The following is a 16,101-nucleotide window of genomic DNA, read 5'->3' as shown; positions in this document are numbered from 1 at the left end:
GCAAAATAAAGTCCATGATGACATCTTTAAATTTCTAATTTTGTTTGCCAAAGATATTCAGCTCATGAAGATATAAAACAAAAAAATACCAACGTTTTTTTGGTATTTGTTGCTTATAAAATGTGATAAATCAAATTGTACCATGTTCGAGCTCCATAAACACACTATGAAACATTACAAAGACAATAAAGGAACTAAAATACTATTAAAGTACAGTAACATCAACATCAATAAGTATCATGTAATATATGATGGTAACGTAGCGATACTTGAGCAGGAAAAGTACAAGTTCACTTTAACTTCAACAGACACTCCCAAGAGAAATATTCTAAGAATATCAGAGAAAACAGGAAGATATATTATGAAGTCAGGACCACACTGTCAGATAGTACAGGAATGCTGTAGTGTTTCCTTTGTTGTTGTGACAATAAACTGTCTGCTGTTCTCCCAGAATCCCCCAAATCCTCCATCTGCTTCCAGTCGTCATCTCCAAAAAATGGTGAAACAGGACACCAGGAGGCTCGGCCTTTAACCCCTTCACTGCCTCCAGACAAACAGAGAGCAGCCGGGAGAGTCGGACCAGTCAGACGCAAAACAAACTCTCAGATAAGAATTTAAAAAACATATTTTACTTTCTGAAAAGACTCTGTTCAAGTTTTTTTTCCCCTTCAAACTGAACAGATTTGTTTTTACAGGAATGTTTAAAAAAACAAAAACCCACATCGACTGTGTTTGTGTTTCCAGGATGAAAAACACACAGTGACCAGTGGTGGAAAGTACATGTACTCAAGTACTGTACTTCAGTACACATTTGAGGTACTTACACTTTACTCGAGTACTTCTATTTTCTGCTACTTACTACTTTTACTCCACTCGTTTCAGAGGAAAGTATTACTGCACTTTTAGATACAAGTTACTTTGCGTATTAAGATTTTACAAACATGAGATATGAAATATAATGCATTTTTATACGTAGTATATAAACAGTAAAAATTAGCTGCACCTCAAATAGCTACAACAGCACAAATGCTACTTAAACATTAATGCACCTGTACTAATAATCCAATGACAATACTCACAGACTCTAATGTTGATACTTATTTTGCTAATAATACTAAATCAGAATTATTCACATTTTAGTATCTCATTTTTCACATACGTGAGGCCTTGATTCAATATTTCATAATTAAGACTAAATAAGTCAGAATTATGACATAAATCATAATTTTGGCCTTCAAGGCTGTACTGCTGAGGACACTGAGGTCATGTCTTCAGTATCTTTTATGGTAATTTGGGGGTTTTGTCTAAAGAAACGACACATGGTGACTATTTTATAAGCTGATTCTAGTATTTTTAGACTTGTTTCCCTGTTGAGCTGCAGGTGGAAGTATAGTAACAAAAAGAGGGACTTTGGCACTAAAAAGACTGTAACGTTGAAAGATATCTACTTGATTTGACTCATTTGGATGCTGAAGCTTCATATTAGCTTCAGATAAACTTTTGGACTGTGGATTTTGTCCTCCATCACTTCCATTGTAAGGTCATTATGAAGGGATCTTCTAATGGTCAGTATGAACAGGAGGAATGATTACAGCAAGAAAAACAGGTTTTAAGACACACTTGAAAATCTGCAAACCCGTCCTTTAAGTTAGGATTTTGTATGTGTGTGAAACTACAATTGAGATTTAAATAAATTGATAAATCCAAATTTAAAAGAAAAACAAAGCAGTTTCATCAGGTTCCGATTTTCTGAGGGGGGCACGTTTTGTGGTGCAATGTCTCATTAATTGAGTGTTTCTAAAATCCTGGTCCCAGCCCTGGTTTTGGCCTCTAAGTAGTGATGTATCGGTCCTGAACGAGTTGGCTCCCACCTGAGAGCAGATTTATTTTTCTTTCTTTCTTTTGTACATTAATACAAGACAGAATAACGGGATGATCTTTTCATCACACTGCTCAGCCAGGCACGCTCCGTGCACTGACTGAATGTTGTGTTGGTGTGTATGTGATGGTCTGACACTCCAGTCTAATCTATAACTCAATAACAGAGAGAAGAAACCGGATCAGCCTCTCTAATCTGAGGCACTTAGTCTCTAATCTGCCCTAAAGATAATGTTTCACTGTTAATAGATACGATTAAAACTGCTGCATGCTGCTGTTTTGCACATTGTCATTTATTTTTATTTGCTATATGACACTGTGTTCCGCTCTGAGTCTGATTTGTTTGTCTGGTTTGTGTTTTGGATAGTTCAGTATAAATAAAGTTATGTACAATTATGGTGTTCTGGAAATTATAAGGTTTAGTATAACTACACTGAATAATTTAAGTGATATATGTGCACACAAACCCCCGCCCCCTAAAAAAAAAGAAAAGAGAACGATGATCCGGAATAATCCGGCTCCCTCTAAAGATCCGTAAGATCCGGCAGCATTCAAACAGCCGTAAGATCCGGCTCCCTGCAAAGAGCCGTAATTCCCATCACTTCTTCCTAAAAAAAACCTGTCCTTCATTTTTCCTCTTCATGTTTGTGGCGGGAAAGAGACGACATCTTGTCACGTTCAAGTCTCAAAAACTGTACTTGCACCTTAACAACTAGTTAATATCACTGATACAACAAGGGCTGAAAGTAGTGACACAACAAGCAGCAGTATGACTGATATTATTAGCCACCGGCGGCTCCCCGGTTCTCTCTGCTGTTACCGATCAAACCTCCGTCACTCCGCCGAAGTCAAAGAGGTTAAAGTGGGAACAGCGGAAGGGGGAAGGAGGAGGAGGAGGAGGAGGAGGGAAAAGGAAGGTCCTGCCTTCCTTCAGACGGAGTTAAACAACTTTTAGGCCACTTCTACCAACTTTCCTTTGGGATTCCAGTAAAAAAAAAAGTGCGCAGCTTCGAGTCGCGGTTCAGGGATCCGCGGTGTGACGGACGGCGACATGTCGGAGGGATCCGGGGCCGCCTGGATGTGACTGTTAGGTGGGTAAAACACTCAGAGGTGTAACTGCTGCGGGTAAACAACTGCGGACAGAGCAGGCGGACTCCTGAGCCCCGCACACCGACACACTTTAAACAGCTTTTATAAGGAAGAAGATTATTTAGTCAAACGTTTAATAAACTTAATCAAGTTTGTGACCAGACAGTGAAATCTATACAGCTATAGATAGATAGATATATTGATAGGTAGATAGATAGATTCACATGTAAGAAGCTGATTAATCGGTTGTCAAAATTGTTGCTAATTAATTTTCTGTTGACTAATCGATTGATTGACCAACTGTTCAAGTTCTACCTATGGCAGACTTTCTATGTTCAAATACACACTACTACACTATTTAAGGGAAAATTGGTGACATTGTCAAACTAATCAAGAGTAGAGCTGCAACGATTAGTCAATTAATTGATTAGTTGATGGGGGGGAGATCTGCAGCTATTTTGATAATCGATCAATTGTCCAATTTTTCCAGCAAAAATGCCAATAATTTGTTGGTGAAGATTTGTTGCTTTTCATTGTTTTACTGAATATCTTTGAGGGGTTTTTGACTGTTGGTCAAATAAAACACATCTGGAGAAGTTACCTTGGACTCAGAGATACTGTGATGGGTGTTTTCACTAATTTTTGACATTTCATAGACTAACGATTAATCAAGAAGATAATCAGCTGATTAATGGATAATGAAAGTAATCAGTAGTTGCAGCCCTTAGTTATACAAACTAGAATATATTACTTTGTTAGTTAAATGTCCTTTAATTTCTCCTTTTGATCTAATGACTCCTCCATTAACAATGCCAGAGCTAAAGGTTTACTATCATGGAGTTTTAAGAGTATTTAATAATAGGTTGTGTTTATTAGTAGTCAATAGAGTCGACTCCACTTTAATAACAGGTTGATTCATGCAGACTTCAGTATTTACAGTATTTTTGTGCAGGTTTACAGGGTTACAGATGGTTTATTAATGACATCTCTTATTGTCGTACTCAGTCTTATTGGATTGTTCATCAGTCTGTTGTTTATTTCCACAGAGGAGGATGGAGGAAGAGAAAGAGACGGCCGAGGAGAAGGAGGAGGAGGAAGAGGAGAAAGAGCTTCATCATCACATCGCAGCTTCATCGTCCTCTATGGACTACCAGGAACCTCCCATCATGCACTGGGAGGACCTGAGCCAGCGGATAGCCGAGCTGGAGAAACAGGAACAGGAGAGGAGGGAGAGGGCAAAGGTCAGCCATGAGGACCAGAGTGTTGGTATTTACTAGACTCACGAGTCAGTCTTTAAACGCCTCGCTCAACTAGAGACTGAGGACAATCTCCCAGCTTTCGTTGTTAAAGCTGGGTGGAAACAATTAGAGTTTAAATTAGAGTTTAAAAGAAGGAGGATGGGGGGAGTAAGGCGAGTCCTTGACAAAATGTAAGGGATGTAGGTTTGTTAGAGGCCGTTCACGCCGCCGTTCCAGCAACTAGCGAGCATTTAGAAATCACCAGATGATCTGTAGGCACCAGGATATTGATTGTTTGGCTGGTATGGTGAGATGGAAGGTATTTACTGGATCATCTGGGCTTCAGTGTTTCAGGGTGTTTTCAAAGCTGTAGTTAGTTTGCTCTGGTCTGAATCAGTGCGTAAGTTGGTAAACTTCATCAGCTTCCCACCACAATCAAACCACTCCAGGATTAGTTTATGATCAGACTGAGATCACTTCCTCTAAACGGTTGTGTTGGCTCCATTTAACCAGACTGAACTACACAACACCCAAGTCTCTGTTTGGTTCTGTTAGCTGAGCAAGTTTAGCCGTCAGTAAGATTACATGTCTTGAAAGATGGTAAAAGGCTGCAATTATATATCACTTTTATCCAAAGTGCTTTATAATTGTTGCTGCTGGTTTACACACCGACCCACCGATGGCAGCAAGACATCCTGCAGGGTGTAGCCTGATCGTTGTGTTCAGTGACTTGCTTAAGGACACTTCGACATGCAGACAGGAGGAGTCGGGGATCGAACCTCCAACCCTGTGATTAGTGGACGACCCGCTCTCCCGCCTGAGCCACAGAAAGCCTTCGTTTCCCAGAAGCCCCGGTGTTATTCTACCTCCCTCAATGAAGAGTGTAATGCTGCGTTCACAACATATCAGAGTTGTGGTAATTATGAGTTTGTAGTGTTCACGTCAACATTCAGGTTGTAATTACAATTAACCAAACAAACATGGACGCCTCACACCAGCTTAAGACCGTCGTTCAAGGTGATTAAACCCAAATTTAACGGGTACTGGAGGACGTTTACCAAGCAAAATTACTGTCAGGGGTGCAAAAGTTTGAGTCACCACAATTTTTCTATTTAGCAGGATATTTACTAAAACTAAAGATGTAAATGAGAGTATTTATCTACATACGAACGCCTTAAAATACATGTTGCATCAAACCAAACATGCAGTTTTCAGAAATGCTGCTTTTCTTCCATTTTAGTGACAGAAAACCTCTTTTTAATTTAATTTGATCCTATTTTATCGTATTGATCCTTGTTTTATTGAAAATTCGATGATTCTTTGTGTTGCATTTTATGCATGAATTGTATAGAAATAAAGTTTATTATTATTATTAAGCCTCAGTCAGGTGGTTTTGTAAATAAGGACAAATCACAATATGACTGTTAGCATCTATAAATGGTTAAATATGTTGTTATTTTAATACACGACCAACTCTGTAATCATACAACCGTCTTAATGACTTGAACGTTTGCAAATCACGAACAGGGAAAATACTCCATGTTCACAAACATTTATTGGACTGAAAAAAGGCAAAATATCGACAGCAGCTTGATCGACACCGGATTTATGAGGCTGATACCAAAATCAAATATTTGAGAATTTAAGAAATTAATAAATTTGGTTATTAAAGAATTACGGCACAGATTTGTAGTGTTTGGGACATTTTACAGTGTAAAACTAAATGACCTTAAACATATCTTTGATGTAACTCTGAGTCTGGCTGCCTACCAGGTGACCACACCTGAAGAAGATCCAGTAACTTTATCTTTCTCCAGTCCAGTAAAGTTTGTTGTGGCTGTAAATCAGCTGAGAGGGAAACACAGTTTGTAGTGACAGTGTTCAACAAGCCGAACATGAGTGAGATACTGTTATCGCTGCATATTTGTACTTTCCTGGGTGGCATAATCATAACTTCCCAACATCATCCACATATCTAATCTGTCTGCTCTCCGTCATGCGTTGCTCTTCTTTGAGATAAATCCGGCTGCTGTGAAACTGTTTTTCTTACAAGATTTGATTATTTTTTTTCTTCCCTGCGAAGACGAACTTTCAAAATGATCCGGTTATGATTGTATTTCCTGTTTATATTTTCCAGTAACCTCCTGTAATGTGTTCCTGTCTTCCCGCAGAGGGGGGCGGAGGAGAGGATGGGGGAGAGCGGAGGAGCGGTGTGGAGAGGCGTGTGGGAGGAAGAGGAGGAAGACTTCAGGAGGTGTCGAGTCGCTGTTGTTGCGTCACGGTAACGGAGAACTGCACAGTCTGCAGTTTTATGAAGTTTGGGTGGTTATAACCATCAGCTGAGTCAGCTCTGTGGGTTTGTTGTAAAGGTTCGTGGAGTCGTCAGTAGCTTGAATTCAGCTGTTTTATGTCACAAAGTTTCTCTGAGCGAAAAACAAAAACAGAAAGAACAACGTCTTAATGAGCACGCAGCTGGAGCAACACCTCGGTAAGACAGACGCAACAAAAACTGAACCGTGTGCTGTTTATTTTATGCAACACATGAAACTCAAGACCAAAGTGCATCCACACACTGAACACATGCTCCCAAACACTGATTTATTTGGTACAATTACAACGTTTCAGGTACCTGATGAAGACGTGTAGTTAAAATGTCGTAATAACATTGTGTGTGGGCGTTTAAAGAGTGTCCTGTAACAATCAATCAGTTAATTATTATGTCTAAAAAATGTCATGATTTCCTAGAACAGCAGGTGACGTCTTCAAATTGTTTGTTTTATTATTAAGACATTAATTATTAAGACAAAAGCAGTATTTGATGACAGTAAATTATCAAAATTGTTCTTGATTAATATCATTTTTCTAGAAAATCCTCCTTAAATGTGTAAAAAAGTTATGAAATCACTGTAATAAATTATGATGCAAGTTTCTACAGCGATGGAAAAAAACAACCCGCCGTGTTTCTTTTTATTCTTTCACTGCAATTCAGTTTTGACAGATTTGAAAGATGTAAAATTTAAAAAATGTGATCCTGAGAGAATTACTCCCCTCCCAAAATATAATATTATATCTGTTATGAATAAACAAACGTCTCCTCACATTGTTTTCCCTCAAATTATTGCGTCTGTCAGCAGCTCTGTTCACAACATCTACAGAAAACACAGCACATATTTGTTCACACACATTCTTGCTGATTGCACAAACATAAACAAACATAAAACGTTAATTTTTTAAATATCTTTCAAGCTTAATGTGTAAAATTAGACAAAAGAGTTGCTTCACACTCTGCTGCAGTCGGAGGAAAAGAAAATCAACATGAAACCCTTTAAATAGCGACAAGAGAAAGACGTCAGGTAAACAGTCTCAACACTGGATGATGTTTGGTGGAAATATGTAATCAGAGGTGAAATGTGGAGTAGAGGATTATTAAACTACCAGTGAACACTAACTTCAGGATGTTTATTATCTGTTTACAGATTTCACAACCACAGAAACCTGCAGCTGTGTTTCATCAACAACAGCGACAGTGAAGACGACGAGGAAGGAGCCAACAAAAAGGTCACTTTCTGTTTGTAGTTTCACCAAACTTAATACAAATATATCATATAGTGTCTATATTCTTTACATTAATGCTGATCAGGTCTTCAGGTTTTAGATGGAAACTTTAATTCAAAAACATTTTCAGTCCAGTGATCTGACTACCGACTTTACTCTTATCTCCTTCAGGTTTCCATGGGAACAGTGCGCAACGGTTGCCACGCCGCCGGGCTGAAACAGGAAGTGGCCACCGCTCTGAGAACACTGAGAGACAAACTGCTGGCTGAACAGAAGGAGAAGGAGGTAAAGATGAACTTTGTAATTAAGAAATTGAAAGTTTGATGGAAAATCAGTGTTGCAGCAGCCGAGTCACAAGTGAATCATAAAAACAGGAAACATAAAAACACCTTTTGCTCTCTACCAACTCCTGAGGGAAATATCTGGCTCTTTAGCTGCTAAATGCTCCACTATGTTCACCAGCTAGTCTACAGCTAACTGTGTCTGTTTGCTGTTTGGTGCTGAGCAGGTAGTGTACAGCGGCTTTTTACAGCTTTTTCTCTGAAAACGACGCTATGAGACGCTGAGAGTGAAGCAGAACAGTAATCATAATATTTGATACCTGACACAGAGTGTCAATATTAAGTTGATATGTTGAACTTGTTAGTAAAACGTTGCTCATTTCCACATCAAGCAGCTACGGTGCAACATTATGGTCACATTGATAATGTCAATAATTACTTGTGGCGTTCCTCAGGGTTCTGTTCTTGATCCTTTATAGTTTTAATCTGGTTCAAGCGACTTGACATGATGTTTTTTGTTCACTTGTTTTCAGAAGAATAGTCTGTAAAAAGCATTTTTGTTATATTATCAGCTTATAAAGTAGTTGTGGCTAACTTGTTAGCAAACAGTTGTTTATTTCCACATCCAGCAGTTACGGAGCAACATTATCATTCATGTGGAGTCGTGTTTCTGTCCACCTGGTGAATGTGAGTCCAATATTCACTCTCTTTTAGTTCTGTTTTTGCTCTCTACCAACTCCTGAGTGAAATATCTGGCTCTTTAGCTGCTAAATGCTCCACTATGTTCACCAGCTAGTCTACAGCTAACTGTGAGCAGGTAGTGTACAGCGGCTTTTTACAGCTTTTTCTCTGAAAACGACGCTATGAGACGCTGAGAGTGAACCAGAACAGTAAAGTTTGCAGCCGGACAGATAAACAATGAGCTGAAACTCACTATAAAGCTCCGTAAAGCCGAGAGGAGCTGCAGAGTCTCTGATAATTCTCTGTAGGTTCATCACTAAAGCTGCTGAATGTGTGTGTGTGTGTGTGTGTTTGTGTGTGTTGCAGCATCTGGCCGGCAGCAGCGGTGTTGCCAAAAGGAAACATCTGGAGCGTTGGGAGCTGCAGGAGCGTTCAGTGCAGCAGCTCAGCAGTCTGAGAACATCACTTCAACAGGACGTACACGGTACACAAACACATGATGTTATTTAAAGGAAAACTCTACAGTATCTTCTGACCAGATATTTTCTAACACAGTTGTTCATTTTTTGTACTGATGAGAGTTTCATGTTGATCATTTACTTGAAGCTCTGCACCCGTCAGTCAGAAACTGAACTTGCAGATATCCTCCGTTATCACCATAAAGCAGGTGACATCCAGAGAACAAACTGGAGTCAGGAAGCATCGCGTTATGCCCACAACACACATCAAACAATGCGTTTTCTATGTGAAACGGGTGTTTTGATGTGTGTGTGTGTGTGTGTGTGTGTGTGTGTCGCTCTTATCTTATAATAAGCACATTGTTATCAAGCGTTCCCGAAGCATCTTTCCTCCTACAGAATGACTCTGTCTGACCGTCATCTCCTGGCAAACAGGTTAGGACTCCTCTGCAGCTCCTAAACACCAGCTGATACAAGACATTTCAGCAGTCAGGTGTCCATATGAACAGAGGTGTAATCATTCTATCTGTTCATACTGGCTATTAAAAGTCTATTTATAGAATATCTATAGTAACAAAAAGAGGGACTTTGGCACTAAAAAGACTTGATTTGACTCATTTGGACGCTGAAGTCCTCCATCACTTCCATTGTAAGTGCATTATGAAGGGATCTTCTAACCTTGTTTTAAGACAGACTTGAAGAATCGTGAACCCGTCCTTTATGAAAGTTGATAAACTTGATGAAGTTGAACGTTTTCCTCTCAGTTCTGGATTAAGTGGATTTCATTTATCGACATGCAGCTGCCTCCACTCTGAGGCAACTCCATTAAATTTTAGCGAAGGCAGTTAAAACACTCAGCGCTGCATTCTTTATGGTAAAGTTGTTTGGCTTTCCCTGTCCAAGAGACGTAATAAAGTCTACAAAGCCCTTACTGGAAAATTACCATCTTATATCTTAATGTTTGCTGCTCTGCACTCTGGCCCCAAACTTAACACGCTCCAGTGTTTAATTTATGCTTCAGGAAACAGAACCTCAACTGATCAAAGGAAGGCTGCCTTTGCTGTTAGTGCAGCAATCTCATGGAATAATCTCTCTGTAACTTCAAGAACACTCTCAGTAACCGTCCTGCTTGTGACTGCTCTCACTGAGCCTGCACATTGTATACCGTCTCATTTCTGTTTTATTAATGCTCTTGTTGTTATTTTCATTTCATTTGGTAACATGCCGTTGTTGTAAAAGAGCCAAACGACACTGTTTAAATAAAGGTCAAATAAATAAAATGCTTTTACTTATATTCCTGAAAGTAGGACCAAAAATGTGTCACTTTGAATTTTTTTTGACTCTTTAAGCCCAACTTCCTCTTCAGTTCTTCCGTTTAGCAACTTAATATGTTCCAAACACTCGTGGTTTGGCTAAGCGGTGGCTAGCTGTTTGTGTTTGCCAATGGGAAGAGAGTAGGGTCCCCAGAACATAAATATTAGCTTGTCCAACAGCTAACATCACCTGCATTTTATGTAACATCAACCAGGTTGTATTTTTACAGGAATTTCAGTATTTATTTGACATCTAACGCCCTACAAAATAGAATATTTCTCTAGTTATTTACCTCACTGAAAACATTACGTTAATGCTACTTAAAGTCTTCAACAAAAATGACCACCAACAAGGATCCTACTCTCTTCCCATTGGCTCCCAGACCTGGACTCCCCAGACCATTTACAACTGTCGTAAGGTAACAAGGGTAAAAAAACAACACATTATTCCCTCTTTGACTCGTTCTTGTTGCTTGTCTTCCAGCTCTGAGCTCTGAGCTGGTGGCTCACCTGTTGGTACGAGACCAGCTGAGGACGAAGCAGGACGCCATGCTGCTGGACGTCCAGGACCTGACCTAATGCCGGGACCGCAGACCGGACGGTCCAGACAAACTCAGCCGAGTTTCCTCCACCTCAGCGTGGACTTTTGGCTGCTCTGGGACCACGTCAGCCCAGGAATCGTTTACTTCAACTAAACATTAGCTCTACCAGCTAATTTCTCAAAAGTGACAAACCAACAGTGTCAGTAAGAGGGAGATGCATCTGGATGCTCAGGTTAAAAAGGAAATCGGATCACCTGAAAATCTATAAGACGATGAGGATGAGACGTCCAAAGTAAAGTTTGTGTAAGAGTTGGTACGTGGCATTCGGATGATTCGAAATAACAAGAGGAAGTAAGCTTGAAATGACAGAAAGTCACGGTGAATGTTTCAAACCAACAAAGGAACAAAGATACGTCAACATCTCTGATCAGCTTCTGGCTAGTGAGGACAGTGTCGAACCAGGCGGAGCTACGAGGCCTTTAGAACTTCAAAAAGGAACACAAGCACATCACAGCTCTCGGATTTTGTCATAATTTCTTCTAAACTGCACACAGCCATTTGGTCTGTGGTTTACCTATTCAGCTACTTGGGATCTATATTTTTAAGACCAGTTCTTTGTATTGTACCTGGAAAAGAAGGTAAAGGCCTGGAGCCAGCTGCACCAGCTGTTCGTAAGTTCAAACTGCAGTTTTAATGTAATCACTCAATTAAAACCAGTTGCACCACAAACTAGTTGTTACTAAATATTTACATCGACTAACTGCAGGTGGAGCTGTTGCTAAGCTAACTTAATATACCAATTGAAGTTAATATATAAAGAGGTAATATGGAATATCTGACATATCTGACATGACAGTTAACATTTCACAAAATAAACACAGTAAACTTAAAATTACTAAACCAATAACGTTAGACTAAATGACCAAATAATTTGGTTAGCTTAGCATAATGAATCTGTAAATTGCATGAATACTACTAAGTCTAAAACACACATATTTCTCCAGGTATGTAGATAGAAATAAAACAAAGTCACACCTACATTTACAAAGGATTATTTTATGTTTTGGACCATAAAACTGTTATTTTTGGAAGCTATGTTACAGCTCGTAATGTGACAGTCACTTCCTGTTTACAAATGACTGAAGTGTTTACTAGATAAAACATTTTTAAAGTTTAAATGGTGCAACCTGACTCAGTAAATCACTAGTATGAAACTAGTTAGTAGTCACTAAGGACCATAAGGGCGTTTTCAAACCTATAGTTAGTCCGTTCTGGTCTGGGTCAGTGGACGAGTTGGTAAAAACCAACCAAAATGCATCACTAAAAGCCTTGTGAGAACATTCACTCCGCTCATTGGTTAGTTGTGTTTGGGGCGGGAGCAAGAACATAAGCAGAAGAAGAAAGTCCTCCAGCCAAATGCAGCCTACTATGCTGTGCTAATCCAGGTCGGACCTCAATCAGTTCTCCAGGTAGCTACTTGCGACTGTTAAATTCACTCATCCACGTTATTGTATACAAAGCTTGGATGGCTATGGGAGTACGCCTGGTAGTTGGGTCGGATCAAGGTTGGATCACATTCCCGCCACAAACGAACCGCTCCAGAGTTGTTTGGGACCAGACTGAGACCACCTTGTCTAAAGGGTCTTGGTTGTTTTGGTCCGTAGATGAGTACGATCACTGTGTTCAGATCTGCCCAAACAAATCAAGCCAAGGGGAAAAACCAATCAGAGTCCGATTCAACTGCACTAAAAAGCGCAACTGAGTGATGGATTTACGATCAGCTGGTGCAACACTTGGGAGGAGTTGAGACAACGTTGGTGTTTTGAAGAAGAAGAGAAAAAGTGGTGTCGACAATCAGAATCAGTCCGTCTCTAATGCTTCTTGGCTGCTTTCAACACTTTGCTTTTTTGGTATCAGACAACTATCCGGTCCGCCCAAGATGCGTGGGCTCCAACATGCTAACGGAGAATCCAAACGTGATTAGCATTAACATTACATTAAAAAACAATCAACACTCTAGTTTTAAAAGACTTGTGTGGTCAACGGGTAAATCTTAAAGATGCACTCAACAAACAAATGCAGGTGTTCTTGAAGGAAAAAGGATGAAATCTTCAATTGTGCAAATAAGAAACTTCAGGCAAGTAAGAACAAGAGAAACGTGGAATTTATGATATGAAGAGCGTTGCAGAGTTACATGTTACATGTTCACAACCATGGCAGGGTTTCTTAAGAGTTCAAAGTTCTCAAACGGATGAGTGCCTGACGTTTGATACGTGTTCAAACTATCTATGTAACGATTGCTTTGAACTTTAGTGTAGGACACATAAATGTGGATTTTCTCAGGTAGAAAGACCAGCAGCAGGTTCCCTCGCAGGTGGAAATCGAACCAGTTGAGCACTTTGACCAAGAAGGTCCAACTGCGTATGGTAACCTCAGGTCTGTGAGCCAATGGGAAGAGAGTAGGGTCCCCAGAACGTAAATATTAGCTTGTCCAACAGCTAACATCACCTGCATTTTATGTAACATCAACCAGGTTGTATTTTTACAGGAATTTAAGTATTTATTTGACATCTAACGCCCTACAAAATAGAATATTTCTCTAGATATTTACCTCACTGAAAACATTACATTAATGCTACTTAAAGTCTTGAACAAAAATGACCTCCAACAAAGATCCTACTCTCTTCCCATTGGTTCCCAGACGTGAGGTTTGACAGCAGTACTTTTAGATTTGCGTGTAAATTTGGGGTCAAATTTTAAAACGGATCATATTTTAAACAGAATTCATCTTCAAAAAAACATTCAGATGTCATTTCTATTTCCACTGTCAGCCTCAACACAAAAGTCCAAAATGTGTTTATCTTTAAATTTACTACTAATTCAGTTCATTTTTATTTGTTGAACAGTGAGACAAAAACGCTCCTCGGACTTGTATTGTAAATCCATACATGTATATGCAAATGAGGGATTTTAACTTATCTTATTTAAATTGTATTGTGTTAAATACTTTATTACTTTTACCTGTTATTGTAACAAGGGAACAGTAAACTCATACAGCATGTGTAGCAAGACAAGCTCAGCTTAACTGATACATTTATATTTTTTTGTTTGTTTGTTTGTTACTATTTTGAAGGGGAATTTCACCAAATTTGCTTTGCCATAATCATTTTGAAGATATTCTTCTAGTTTCTGCACATTTATTTTGAGTTTTGATACCGGGTATGGTATCAGTATTTGGCAAGTACAGATTTTGCTGACAGTCTTTTTTTACTTCAGACAAAAAATATTATTCTTACATTAGATACAGGAACATGGCCATCCATCCATATTATTTTATAATTTATACTATTAGATTAATTTATAATATCACCTAAATGCATAAAACAACAGGAGTTGATAAAGTTTGTGTTAATTTTGGTGGCATTCCTCTTGATGCTAAACACTTCAGGTACAGTCAGTGATTAAATTGTTTACTTATAATAAATAAATACAAGGGAATTGTCCACTTAATATGTCCTAGTATATGTGATGAGAAGTGTTGGACGTACAGTGAAATATTACTGCTGTCATGTGAAAACCTCAAACTTTTCCTGAAGGATGAGAAGTTTTCATCTGACTGCTTAAATTTACTGTTGGTTTATATACCAGCCATTTATGTTTAAAAGATATTAAAAACCACCACCAGCAGAGCAAATTAAGATATTTCACTGGTAATGTCTTCTAGTGCCTTACTAAGAAATTATATTTTGATACTTTTTTTCTCCTGTGGTCTCTTATATTGATCTGTAATAAGGAGCTGAATGTCATATTCGTGGAAGGCAATATACTGTAAAATGTTTCTTTGATATTTTTTATTCACATGTATTTAAAGTCACAATGAAATGTCATTTTAAGACTGTAAAAGTAACAAAGCATCCTTAATGTGATGTGTTTCCTCTTGAAACATATCCGAGCAGGATGTATCGTCGTGAGGGATCGTTTGAAAGTGTTGAACGATAAAAGTAATATGTTCTTCTTATTATGGCCCTGAAGATTAGCTACGAGGTGAACGGATTGTTTTTAATTTCACTGTGACTTTAGAGATGTATTTTTAAAAAAATGTAAATAAAATTTATTTCAAATGTATTTGTAAATGTAAACATTAATTCTGAAATATATTTTGAGAGTCAAAAAGGTGATGGTCTATATTTTGGTGTCCCCTTGTAGCGTCAGTGTTTTACGATCACAGTATAATCAGTCTTCAGTCATGTTAGTGGCTCAGTGAGGCTGTACTGGTGCTATACTGGTGCTGTACTGGTGCTCTGAGCTAAAAACTACATGGCCAACAATCATGGGCAAAAATTATTTTAAAATGAAGAAACCTCAAGAAGAGCTGTTACTAGCTATTAAATTAATCGCCAACTATTTTGATAATCGATCAGTCGTTTTGAGTCATTTCTTAAGAGAAAACGTCAAAATTCTCTGATTCCAGCTTCTTAAATGTGAATATTTTCTGGTTTCTTTAGTCTCTATGACAGTAAACTGAATATCTTTGGGTTGTGGACAAAACAAGACATTTGAGGACGTCATCTTGGCCTTCAGGAAACACAGTTTTAAGTTATTCATGAAGGAGAATGTCAAACATGCTGGTTTTCACTGTTAATTTAATGACTTTGAATTTTGGACTGTTGGTCAAACATAAAAAGACATTTGGAAATGACACCTTAGATTCTTAGAAATTATAAGAGCTGCAAAGATTAGTCGATCAGTGGATTAGTTGTCAGCTACTGAATTAATCGCCAATTACTTTGATAATCTATTAATTTTGTTGAGTCATTTTCTGATTCCAGTTTCTTAAATGTGAATATTTTCTGGTTTCTTTAGTCCTCTCTGACAGTAAACTGAATATATTTGAGTTGTGGACAACACAAGACATTTGAGGACGTCATCTTGGCGTTCAGGAAACACTGATCCATTTTGGAATGATTTGCAAAACTTTCTATCTAGAAAACAGGTCAAATGTTCATGCTTTCTGGTAGTGATATCTTCATTTACTTTGGAAATAGCTCAGTGGACAAAAATGTTAG

At 38.5% G+C, this 16,101-nt stretch overlaps 1 protein-coding gene across 2 annotated transcripts; it reads left to right on the top strand.

Moving 5' to 3' along the window:
* The first annotated feature begins 691 nt into the window (after positions 1-691).
* LOC137196145 (schwannomin-interacting protein 1-like) lies at positions 692-15,160 on the top strand. Of its 2 annotated transcripts, none has more exons than XM_067608971.1 (7): positions 692-816; positions 4,014-4,208; positions 6,377-6,486; positions 7,682-7,763; positions 7,932-8,045; positions 9,089-9,206; positions 10,978-15,160. In XM_067608971.1, the coding sequence occupies exons 1-7, from the start codon at positions 781-783 to the stop codon at positions 11,070-11,072; spliced, it is 750 nt and encodes a 249-aa protein (XP_067465072.1). In that variant the 5' UTR covers positions 692-780; the 3' UTR covers positions 11,073-15,160. The 2 variants fall into 2 exon arrangements, with proteins under 2 accessions (XP_067465072.1, XP_067465073.1); XM_067608972.1 differs by lacking the exon at positions 692-816 and adding an exon at positions 1,547-2,969.
* Positions 15,161-16,101: the final 941 nt, after the last annotated feature.

This window comes from Thunnus thynnus, chromosome 13, assembly GCF_963924715.1.
Source record: "Thunnus thynnus chromosome 13, fThuThy2.1, whole genome shotgun sequence".
Classification (NCBI taxonomy): domain Eukaryota; kingdom Metazoa; phylum Chordata; class Actinopteri; order Scombriformes; family Scombridae; genus Thunnus; species Thunnus thynnus.
Note: the sequence above shows the minus strand (reverse complement) of the source record. Positions and strands in the feature narration are given on the sequence as shown.

What these genes read in the sequence shown, in the direction of transcription:
- LOC137196145 (XM_067608971.1), top strand. Translation starts at nt 781, where the DNA reads ATGTACTCAAGTACTGTACTTCAGTACACATTTGAG. An exon ending in TACTTCAGTACACATTTGAG is followed by an intron (nt 817 to 4,013) that starts GTACTTACACTT and finishes TTATTTCCACAG; the next exon opens with AGGAGGATGGAGGAAGAGAA. An exon ending in AGGAAGGAGCCAACAAAAAG is followed by an intron (nt 7,764 to 7,931) that starts GTCACTTTCTGT and finishes TATCTCCTTCAG; the next exon opens with GTTTCCATGGGAACAGTGCG.